The sequence below is a fragment of the Mobula birostris genome, chromosome 15 (assembly GCF_030028105.1).
Source record: "Mobula birostris isolate sMobBir1 chromosome 15, sMobBir1.hap1, whole genome shotgun sequence".
Classification (NCBI taxonomy): domain Eukaryota; kingdom Metazoa; phylum Chordata; class Chondrichthyes; order Myliobatiformes; family Myliobatidae; genus Mobula; species Mobula birostris.
Genome location: NC_092384.1, coordinates 4,325,885 through 4,338,355, shown reverse-complemented (window position 1 = coordinate 4,338,355; position 12,471 = coordinate 4,325,885). Strand labels below are relative to the sequence as shown.

Below are 12,471 nucleotides of genomic sequence, written 5' to 3'. Positions count from 1 at the left end.
ACCACCTATCATCTTGTATACCTCTATCAAGCCACCGCTCATCCTTCTTCATTTCAGACAGAAAAGCCCTAGTTTGCTCAACCTGTCTTCGTAAGACATACCCTCTAGTCCTGGTAGCATTCTGATAGATCTCCTCTGCACCCTCACTGAAGCTTCCTTGATAACATGAGATCATAGGACATGGGGACAGAACTAGGCCATTGAGTCTGCTCTGCCCCTTAACCCCATTCTCGGGCCTTCATCCACAACCTTTGACATCCAGGGCCTGTCAGCCTCCACTTTAGACATACCCAATGACATGGCCTCCATTGTTGACTATGAGAATAAGTTTCACAGATTCACCACCTTCTGACTAAAGAAATTTGTCCCCATCTCTGTTCTAAAGGGATGTCCTTGTATTCTGATGCTGCGCCATCTGGTCCGAGATTCCACCACTATAGGAAAGATCCTCTCCACTTCCACTCTATCTACGTCTTTCAATATTCGATAAGTTTCAGAAAGATTCCCCCTCATTCTCCTGAACAGGCCAAAAGCCAAAAGCCTCATACTTTAACACTCTCATTCGCAGGATCATTCTAGTCACAGGCAGCCAATCCGAAAAGGCCCCTTTTATTCTCGCTCTTTATCTCCTGCCAGTCAGCCAACCTTTCCTGTAATGCTGTGGACTCTTACCTTCTGAAACAGCTTCAAGTACGGCACCCTGTCAAAGGTCTCTGAAAATCCAAACAAACAAGACCCACCGGACTCTCCATTGTCTATCCTGCCTGTTACCTCCTCAAAGAATTCCTACAGACTTGTCAGGCAAGGTTTCCCCTTAAGGAAACCATGCTGACTTTGTCCTATTTTATCATGTCTCCAAGTACCTCAAAACCTCATCTGTAACATCTTCCCTATCACTGAAGTTAGACTAACTGGTCTATAAGTTCCTTTCCTCTACCTTTCTTCCCTTCTTGAAGGCCCTGATAAAGAGAAAAAAGGAAGCACATAGCAGGTATAGGCAGGTAGGAACAAATAAGGTGATTATAGAATGCAAGAAATGCAAGAGAATACTTAAAAAAAAATCAGGAAGGCTAGAAGAAGGTGTGAAGTTGCTCTAACAGACAAGGTGAAGGAGAATCCCAAGGGATTCTATATATGTTCAGAGCAAAAGGATTGCAAGGGATAAAACTGGTTCCTGGAAGACTGGGATGGTAATCCCTGTGTGGCGCCAAGCCAGATGGGGATCGTAAATGCATTCTTTGCATTTGTATTTATTCAGGAGATAGATCAGGAGATAGATACAGAGTCTTTTGAAGTGAGGCAAAGTGGCATCAACTTCATGGACCCTGTACAGATTACAGAGGAAGAGGTGTTTGCTACCCTGAGGCAAGTCAAGGCCGGCTAATCCCTAAGGCCTAACAAGGTGTTCCCTTGGACCCTTACTGAAACAAATACAGAAATCGCCAGGACCCTAGCAGAGATAATTAAAACATCCTTAGCAACAGGAGAGGTGCCAGGGGATTGGAGGACAGCCAATGTTGTTCTGCTGTTTAAGAAAGGCTGTAAACCAGGCTGCTGAGTCTGACATCATTTGTGGGAAAGTTATTGGAAGGTATTCTAAGAGACCTGATATATGAGTATTTAGATAGACATAGACTGACTAAGAATAGTCAGCATATCTTAATGTGTGATAGGTTATGCCTAAGCAATCTTATCAAGGGAGTCATCAGTCTGGTTTGGCTCCACACATGGATTACCATTCCGGTATTCCAGAGGACCAATTTTGTTATCAATCTTATTAAGGAAGTTACCAGGAATGTGGATGAAGGCAAGGCAGGGGATATTGTCTGCATGGTCTTTGGTAAGGCATTTGACAATGTCCCACATGAGATAAAGGACTAGATAGGGTGGACGTGGAGAGGATGTTTCCTATGGTGGGGGTGTTCGGAACTTGAGGGCACAGCCTCAAATTTGAGGGATGACCTTTTAAAACAGAGGTAAGGAGGAATTTTTTTTTTTGCCACAGAGTAGTGAATCTGTGGAATGCTCTGCCACAGACTGTGGTGGAGGCCAAGGCCAGGGGTATATTTAAAGCAGAAGTTGAGAGCTTCCTGATTGGTCAGGGCATCAAAGGATATGGCGAGAAGAAGGTGTGCAGGGTTGAGTGGGATCTATGATTAGCTACGATGGAATGGTGGAATATATTCGACGGGCTGAATGGCCAAATTCTACTCCTATGTCTTATGGTTTTACAGTCTTATGGGAGGCAGGTCAAGAAGGTTCAGTCACTCGTTATTCAGGATGAAGCAATAAAGTGGATTAGACATTGTCTGTGAGAGAAGCTACAAAGCGGTAGTAGAGGATTACCTCTCTGACTGGAGGGCTGTGACTAGAGGCGCGCTGTAGGGATCGATGCTGGGTCTATTGCTGTTTTCCATCTGTATCAACAGTCTGGATGATAATGTGGTTACCTGGATCAACAGAGTTGCAGATGTCACCAAGATTGAGGGTGTAGTGGACACTGATGAAGACTATCATGGCTTGCAGAGGGATCTGCATCAGCCGGAAAAATTGGCTGAAAAAGTCAAACGGAACTTAATGCAGACAAGTGCAAGGTTTTGTACTGTGGTAGGGCCAATCAGGTTAGGTCCGACACAGTGAACGGAAGGGCACTGAGGGGTGATAAAACAAAGGGATCTGGGAATACAGGTACATAATTTGTTGAAAGTGGTGTCACAGGTGAATAGGGTCATAAGGAAAACTTTTGGCACATTGGCCTTCATAAATCAATGCATCTCGTACAGGAGATAGGATATTATGTTGAAGTTGTATAAGACATTGGTGAGGCCTAATTTGGAATATTGTGTTCAGTTTTGGTCACCTACTTACAGGAAACATTTAAACAAAGTTGAAGGAGTACAGAGAAAATTTACCGGGTCTGGAGAACCTGAGTTATAAGGAAAGATTGAATGGGTTAGGACTATTATTTAGAACATAGAAGATTGAAAGGGGATTTGATAGAGGTACACAAAATTATGAGGGCTATGGATAGGATAGATGCAAGGAGGCATTTTCCGTGGTGGTTGGTTGGGCCTACAACCAGAGGTTATGGTTGAAGAGTGAAAGGTCAAAATTTTAAGCAAAGCATGTGGGGGAACCTCTTCACTCAGAGAGTGGTGAGAGTGTGGAATGAGCTGCCTGCACAAGTGGTGCTTGCGAGCTTGATGTCAATGTTTATGAGAAGTTTGGATAGGTATACGGATGGTACGGGTATGGGGGGCTATTGTCCTGGTGCAGGTCGACGGGACTAGGCAGTTTCAATGGTTTCGGCATGGACTAGGGGGGTCGATGAGCTTGTTTCTGTTCTGTGACCTCATGACTCTATATGCGATTTTCCAACCGTCTGGAACCGTGCCGAAATCTAGTGATTCCTGGAGGGTCATTGCTGATGCTCCACAATATCTCCAGCCATCTCTTTCAGAATCTTGGCCGCAGTCCATCTGGTTCAGGTCTCATCTACCTTCACACCTTCCAGCTTTCCAAGCACCTTCCCCTAGTAATAGCAACTATATTCCCTTTTGCCCCTCACACTCTTGAGTTCTTGCTCTGACTCCCAGAATGAAGTCTGATGCAAAATACTTACTAAGAATTCCAATCACAAACAAGAGAAAATCTGCAGATGCTGGAAATCCAAGCAACACACATAAAATGTTGGAAGAACTCAACAGGCTAGGCAGCATCTCTGGAAAAAAATACAGTTGATGTTTCGGGCCGAGACCCTTCATCAGGACTGGAGAAAAAAAGAAGAGAAGTAGATTTAAAAGGTGGGGAAGGTTGGAGTTTGGGTCATATACTGTATCCGGTGCTTCCAATGTGGCTTCGGTGAGACCTGATGTAGATTGGGAGCACGCTTCACCGAGTACTTATGTAGATTTACAAGTGGGGGGAGGGTTGGAGTTTGGGTCATATACTGTGTCCGGTGCTCCCAGTGTGGCATCTGTGAGACCTGCTGTAGATTGGGAGCACACTTCACCGAGCACTTACACTGTCCACCAGAAAAAGCGGGATCTCCCAGTGGCCACCCATTTAAATTGCACTTCCCATTCCCATTCCGATATGTCAATCCACGGCCTCCTCTACTGGCACAATGAGGCTACACTCAGGTTGGAGGAACAACATTTTATCTTCTCTCTGGGTAGCCTCCAACCTGATGGCATGAACTTCGGTTTCTCGAAATTCCGGTCATGGCCCAAACGCCCCTTCATCATTCTCCACCCCCTTTTCCCTGTCTCACCTTATCTCCTTGCCTGTCCATCTCCTCCCTCTAGTGCTCCTCCCCCTTTTCTTTCTCCCATGGCCTTCTGTCCTCCCCGGCTGGATTTCCCCTTCTTCAGCCCTGTATCTCCTTTACCAATCAACTTCCCAGCTCTTTATTCATCCCTCATCTGCCTGGTTTCTCCCTCCCTTCTGCCACCTTTAAAATCTACTCCTCATCCTTTTTTTCTCCAGTCTTCGGTCCAAACTGTCGACTGTGCTCTTTTCCATAGATGCTGATTGGCCTGCTCAGTTCCTGCAGCATTGTGTGTGTGCCGCTTAAGCATTCCACATTGTTTTAATAATGAGGCAGCTAGAAATGAACACAATATTCTAAGTGTGATCTAATCAGTGTTTTATAGAACTGCATTAATACCCTATCGACTTGCATGGCAACTTTTGGGATCAACGGACATAGGCTCCATAATGCCAAGAATTGTGCCATTAACCCTGTATTCTACTCTGCTTTCAAATTCGACATTCCAAAATAAATTACTTCACAGTTTTCCAGCTTGAACTCCATCTGGCACCCCTCATCCAGCTCTACCTCACATCAATGTCTTGTTGCAACCTACAACAACCCTCCATCTTATCCCAAGACTCCATCAACCTTTGCGTCATCTGTGCATTTACTACACACCCTTCCACTTCCTCATCAAAGTCCTTTACAAAAATCTCTAAGAATATTGGTTCTGGAACAGATCTCTGTGGAGCACTTGTGTCCCCAGCCTTCAGGCAGAATACTGCAAGCTTCTACCTTCATGGGCAAGCCAATTCTGAATCCAGACAGCTCTAGACCCCATATCTTTTGACTTTCTGAATGAATCTACCAGGAGGATCTTTATCAAATGCCTTATTAAAATCTATATACATAGCATCCAGTGTATATCTTCATCAATGAACTTGGTCACATTCTGGAAGAATACACCCAGGCCTGTGAGACAGGAGCTACCTCTCACAAAGCCATGCTGACTATTCCTAATCGGATTGTGTTTCTCCAGATGCTTGCAGATCCTGTCTCTCAGAGTCTTCTTCAAGGGGCACCATGGTAGTGTAATGGTTCTTGTGGTCGTTATTACAGCTGGGGAGGGGGGGAGGGTCAGAGTTCGGAGTTCAGAGTTCAGTTCTGGCCTCCTGTGTAAGTAGGTTTGTGCGTTCCTCCCCAAGAGTGCATTGATTTCCTCCCAGTGCTCTAGTTTTCCTTCCACAGTCCAAGGATGTGCTGGTTAGTAGGCTAATCGTTCGTGGTAAATTGTCCTGTGGTTAGGCTATGGTTAAATCAGTGAGTTGCTGGGCAGCATGACTCGAAGGACCAGAAGGACCTGTTCAGCACTCTATCCCTGAATAAATAACAAACTATATAAATACATTCGGGAAGAGGAAAGACTATCAGGGCTGGGCAGGGTCTTTGATCATGGTGACTGGAGTCCAATTAAATGTGTAAAAGCATTGCAGAGAATTGGAATTGGTTTATTATTGTCATGTGTACAGAGATACAGTGAAAAGCTTGTCTTGCATACTGTTCATACAAATCAAATCGTTGCACAGTTTCTTGAGGTGGTTGCAAGGCAGAACAGCAACAGAATGCAGAGTCAAGTGTAACAGCTCGAAAGGCAGTGCAGTGCAGCAGAAAACAAGGAGCAAAGCCACAACAATCGTGAGGTCAAGAATCTGTTTTCTGGGACCAGGGACGGAAGCAGACTTAAACTGACTTCCAACATTCTCGTGGGCTGAGAGAACAGACTCTATGGGATGATTGTGGGACATTAGAGCGGGCTTGCAGTTCATTTCCATCTCTTTATTTGCCTCAGTCTTTACTGAGAAGCAGCATTCGAACCAGTCAAGCCACGCTCCAGGGGGCCTGAGCTCATTATTGAGGCCGACATCCCAGTGCAGCAATGGTGGAGATCTTAACAGGTTAGACCAGCTGCTTGTCACTTTTTAAGAAGGGAGGAAGGCAACAAAAAGGAAATTATAGGTCAGTTAGCCTAACCTCAGTGGTTGGGAAATTGTTGAAGTCTATTATTAAGGATGAGGTTTCAGGGTACTTGGAGACTAATGACAAAATAAGTCAAAGTCAGCATGGTTTCTGCAAAGGGGAAGTAACACGCAGTGCAGACAAAGGAAAGGCAGTGGATGTACTTGGATTTTCAGAAGGCATTTGATAAAGTGCCTTACATGAGACAGCTTAACAAGATAAAATATTATGGTGTTACAGGAAAGACACTGGCATGGATAGGGGAATGGCTGACAGGCAGGAGGCGGTGAGTGGGAATAAAAGGGGCCTTTTCTGGTTGGCTGCTAGAGACTAGTGGTGTTTCTCAGGGATCAGTATTGGGAACACTGCTTTTCTCATTGTTTAGCAATGATTTAGATAGTGGTATTGATGGTTTTGTAGCAAGGTTTGCAGATAATATGAAGATAGGTGGAGGGGTAGGTAATGCTGAGGAAGCAATGCGATTGTAGCAAGACTTACACTAATTGGAAGAATGGGAAAAAAAAGTGGCAGATGGAATATAGTGTTGGGAAATGTATGATAATACATTTAGGTTAAAGGAACAAGAGTGCAGACTATTATCTAAATGGGGAGAAGGTTCAAACATTAGAGGTACAGAGGGACTTAGGAGTCCTTGTGCAAGACTCCCAGCAGGTTAATTTACAAGTTGAATCTATGGTAAAGAAGGCAAATGCTGTGTTAGTATTTATTTCAAGGGGAATAGAATATAAAAGCAAGGAAATAATGCTGAGGCTTTATAAGATACTAGTCAGGCCGTACGGAGTATGGTCAACATTTCTAGGCTCCATATCTCAGAAATGATGTGTTGTTATTGGAGAGAGTCCAAAGGAGGTTTACAAGGATGATCCCAGGAATGAAATGGTTAACATGTGAGGAGCATTTGGCAGCTTTGGACCTGTACTCACTGCAACTTAGAAGAATGCGTGGGGATGTCATTGAAACCTACCGAATGTTGAAAGAACTAGATAGGGTGGATGTGGAGAGGATGTTTCCTATGGTGAGAGTATTCAGAACTAGAGGGCAGAGTCTCAAAACTGAGGAGTGACCTTTCAGAACAGAGGCAAAGAGAAATCTTTTTAGCCGGAGAGTGGTAAATCTGTGGAATGCTCTGCCAGAGACTGCGGTGGAGTCCAAGTCCATGGGTATATTTAAAGTGGAATTTGATAGTTTCCTGATCGGTCACGGCATCAAAGGACATGGCGAGAAGGCAGATGTATGGGGTTGAGTGGGATCCGGGATCAGTCATAAGGAAATGGCAGAGCAGACTTGATGGGCCGAATGGCCTAATTCTGCCACTATGTCCTGTGGTCAGATCAGGCATCAGGCTGAATTCTCCATGCTTTCTCAGTTGATGTAAGCAAGAGCAGTTTCTGAGAAGAACAGTTCTCCCTGGTATATTGATGAAAAGGAAACAGAATTAACAATCATTAATCTTTTATCTATAAATAGAGACTTAGTGACTTTATAATGTCGACTACTCCGCAAGCTACACCTTGGGAGCAGAAGAATCTGGGGCATCCTGTGAGTTAGAGGATGGAAATACAACCTAAATTGCTGTCTCCCTTTTTCCTGTTTTTTCCACTTTCTGTTTTATTCCTTATTTATTTCCCTCCTTTCTTCTACAGCCTGTCCCACACAAGTTCCCTTCTTGTCTTTCACTCTAGTGTTCTGAGCCAACTAATGATTTCCCATGTTGAATCGCCAAAATCCCCAGTGTCATTCCATCTCGTTGAAAAGGTTAAGTAATCTGTGCTTGCCTTTAATGTGATAATTAGTGATAAAATAAATGGCAATTAAGCTGCTGCACTGGGCTTGGTTAACTCAGAAGTCTAGAGGAAGGTTTTATATGAATTGAAACATTCAACATCATTACATTCAGCAAAATCTGAGATACATTTAGAGTGTGGTATACATTGACGTCACATTACATAATTCTAAATCAACCTTAACTATCAGCCTTTAAAGCTGGGAAGTTGGCTGGCACAAGATGTCATTCGTTTGGGCAGGTATAAGGGTAGAAATGATTCAGAGCGACATGTGCCAAGCTCAGGCAAATGGGACTAGTTCATCTAAGAAACTTGGATAGTACAATGAGTTGGGCTGAAGGGATTGTTTTATGTACTCTGTTTTCCATAGTCTAGGGCTTTGAAAGACTACTTCAGTACAAACTGTAGAAATGTAAATCTGATTGAAAAGCTTCATAGCAGGGGTTGTGGTAAAAGTTAACATGCTTGGAGGCCTTTGGAGGGAAGAGGGCTATTTGGGAACTGGCATTAGTTTGCAGAAACAGGGAAGCTCAGAGATTCTTTAATTGAGGATATCAGTAAACGCAAGGACCAGGGAGGATAGGCAAGTGATGACAAGGCTGAGGGGAATGAACGAGGACAAAGTGTGCGTGGGCTTGATCGGCATCTATGTTTATCCTGTTGGGCCAGGAAAAGGACTCTGTAACAAAAATCTCTCGAAGACCATGCTTGTTGCGGGGGGGGGGGGGGGGCGGGGACAGAGGACAGGAGTGGAAGAACAACTGTCTCTCAAGGACTGTGAGGTAATGTAGCAGCTCTGTAAAATGCTAGTTAGATCACACTCGGAGTATTGTGCTCAGTTCTGATTTCCATATTATAGGAAAGACTAAAGGTGCAGCGATTTACCAGGATGCCGGCTGGGTTAGAAAGTATGTCTTATGAAAAAAGTTTTTTTTTTGGAATAAAGAAAGATGAGAGGTGACTTTATGGAGATGTATAAGATTCTCAGAAGAATAGATCGAGTGGATAGCCAGCACTTTTTCCCAGGTGGAAATACAGAGTACCAGGGAGCATCTATTTAAGGTGAGTGGAGGGAAGTTTAGAGCAGATATCATAGGTAGGTTTTTTACACAGAGAGTGCGGGTGCTGGAACACACAGCAGTGATAGGTGGTAGAGACCGAACAGACATTTAAGAGGCTCTTAATTAACTTCTTGAAAGTAAGAAAAATGGAATGCTATGGGCTCATAGGAGGGAAGAGTTAGATTGATAGTGGAGTAGGTTATTATATACAGTAGGTCAGTTTAACATAGTGAGCTGAATACTTTGCTGCATTATTCTATGTTGTATGTCTAACGTTCTCTAATGGAACACTTTACATCCCATCGCCACTCACTTTATTATATCCTAGTGGGGATCAGTCTGCTTCTCTGTCTCAGAATCTAAACAGCTGCAGTCATAGTTTATCCTGTTAACATAGTCACAGGAAAGTACAGCACAGAAACAAACCATTCAACCCATCTAGTCTGTGCTGAACCAATTAAACTGTCTACTCCCATCAGCCTGCATTAGGACCATACCCCTCCATGTCCCTTCATCCAAACATCTCTTAGCCATTGAAATCGAGCTCACATCTACCATTTGCACTGGCAGCTCATTCCACACTTCCACAACTCTCTGAGTGAAGAAGTTTCCTCTCATGTTCTCCTTAAACATTTCACCTTTCACCCTTAACCAATAACCTCTGGTTGTAGTCCCAATAACCTCAGTGGAAACAGCCTGCTTGCATTTACTCTATCTGTATCCCTCATAATTTTGTATACTTCTCTCAAATCTCTCTGTCTTCTATGTTCCAAGGAATGCAGTCCTAACCTATTCAATCTTTCCTTATCACTCAAGTCCTCCGGACCCAGTAACATCCTTGTAAATTTTCCCTGTACTATTTCAACCTTATTTACATCTTTCCTGTAGGTAGGTGATCAAAACTGCACACAATGCTCCAAATTAGGCCTCCAAATTATGTCTTATACAACTTCAACATAACATTCCATCTCCTGTACTTTGATTTATGAAGGCCAAGATGCCAAAAGCTTTCTTTACAACTCTGTCTACCTGTAATGCCACTTTCAGCAAACTATGGACCTGTATTCCCAGATCCTTTGCTCCACCGCACTCCTCAATGCCCTGCCCTCGCTGGTCCCAACACCTCACACTTAATCTCTTCAGAACACCAGAATCCTCAATGTATTTATTTCCCATTCTCAAACCTCTCCTTCAAATCCTGTTACCCCATGAAAAGGTCGTTGACCTGTGTTCCAGAGGTGGCACAAACTTTCAGCCCTGAGAGAACAGAACTCTGTCTTCACCCCATCAACATCACCCCATTGTACACTATCCTGACCCAAATGCTCACCTTGACCATGGTGTGCAGGGTTCTGGGCCCAACCATGTAATGCTGCCTGTTTCCTCTCTCCCTCCTTCCGTATCCGCTACCCTCCTTGTCTCACCCAGCTGCAGCAGACCATGCTCGTCCTTATTCTTCCTCCTCCATCTCCCTCTCCCTTGCCCTCTCCCACTCCCTCTTCCCTTTCCTTTTCGCTCCCACCCCCTCTACCTTCCCCTCCCCCTGCCCCATTCCTTTTCTCTTTCACCCCCTCTACCTCTCCCTATCCACTCTCCTCCCTCCCTTTCTTTCTCTCACTTGCTCCCTCTACCGCCCCTTCTCTCACTCTCCCCCCCTTCTCTCTCTCTCTCTCTCTCTCTCTCCTCCTCTTCTATTCCTCTCTCTCCCTCTGCCCCTCCCCTCCCTATCTCCCTCCCCTTCCCCCTCCCAATCACAGAAACATAGAAAACCTACAGCACAATACAGGCCCGTTGGCCACAAAGCTGTGCCGAACATGTCCTTACCTTAGAACTACCTAGGCTTTACCCATAGCGCTCTATTTTTCTAAGCTCCATGTATGCATCCAGGAGTCTGTTAAAAGACCCTATCGTTTCTGCCTCCACCACCATCACTGGCAGCCCATTCCACGCACTCACCACTCTCTGTGTTAAACATTCCTCTTTCCTTGACATCTCCTCTGTACCTACTTCCAAGCACCTTAAAGCTATGCCCCCAAGTGCTAGCCATTTCAGCCCTGGGAAAAAGCCTCCAACTACCCAGACGATCAATGCCCCTCGTCATCTTATACACCTCTATTCCTCTCTCCCTGTGGACTTCATTGCATGTAACTCCTTCCTGTGTACTCACGTTGGGAATTGAGATGCAGCCAAGCTGAGGCATAGCAAGGGCACTGGTGAATGCTTGTATCAGACAGCATTAATATTCTCATGCTCTCTGAAGCACAGTCGTCAGGCTGAGCCGGTAGTACAGTTATAAGTCACAACTCAACAATCCACTGGAGGCCTTTGCAAGAGACTAATTGCACTAGTGTAGTGAGCCTACTTTCAGAAGGAAACAACGGAATTTTTGGAAGGTATTTATTGAAGCTGCCCACGTCAGTCATTAAGCCATAAACATGATGAATTATTTGATAAATACCTCAGCGGGAAGGATTCGGAATGTGACGTAGATTGCTGGATTGGAATGTGATTGAACCCCAGACCCTGGTTTTCTTCAGGTGTATGAGAGCGGGAGCAAGTTGGACCAGTTTGTGACCCGATTCTTGTTGAAGGAAACAGCCAGTCAAATCCAGTCGCTCTTGACCTCTGTGGAAAGTGCAGTGGATGCCATTGATGACCAGACGAGAGGGTGGGTATGCCTCTTATGCCTTCGTCCTATATGATAAACTTTTGCCAGGACACAACCATGTTCCTTTGCAGCCGTCAGTCTAAGCAAGACACTGGCTAAGACTGCGTCTGATGGTCTTGTTGGCTTTCACACTGACAGAACCATCAGGGAGGCTGCAAACTTCAATAAAGGGCTGGGAGCACATGCTGGAATCGACACCGAATGCCTTAGAAAGGACACCTTCAAGAGATCAAACATCTCTGGCTGCTTAATAACTATTGATAATGACCTACCCCGTGCTTGCTATCTGCATGACCTCCTCCACCAGCACTCATCCTTCCTCCCTCTCGGCCTGTTTAGAAACAATCTGAGGGGTAAGCCTTTCACACAGAGGGTGGTGGATTGTCAGAGGGAGGTTCCAGTTACAATGTCTGAAAGGCACATGGACAGGCTCCTGGATAGGAGAGGAGTGGAGTGATAAGGTCACCTGTAGAGAATTGAGGGGGGAGTCCTTGCTGCCCTTCTCAGGACAAGCCCCCACCTTCACTGACCTCAAGTGGTGACTGTCTCCTACAGTCAGACAGCCACTCTTCTGCAGTATGGCAGTGGCGAGCAGTCAGGTGGAGGCTAGGCCAGACACACCTAGGAGTCTGTCTCACACCTCGGCAGCCGTTCAGCTCAGTCAGC

General features: G+C 45.0%; 1 protein-coding gene across 1 annotated transcript in view; it reads left to right on the top strand.

Moving 5' to 3' along the window:
* necab2 (N-terminal EF-hand calcium binding protein 2) overlaps positions 1 to 12,471 on the top strand; it is a 114,714-nt gene that overhangs the window by 66,810 nt on the left and 35,433 nt on the right. The window contains exon 6 of the mRNA XM_072279257.1: positions 11,675 to 11,805. Coding sequence (XP_072135358.1) covers positions 11,675 to 11,805 — 131 coding nt within the window. The remainder of the gene's footprint in view (positions 1 to 11,674; positions 11,806 to 12,471) is intronic.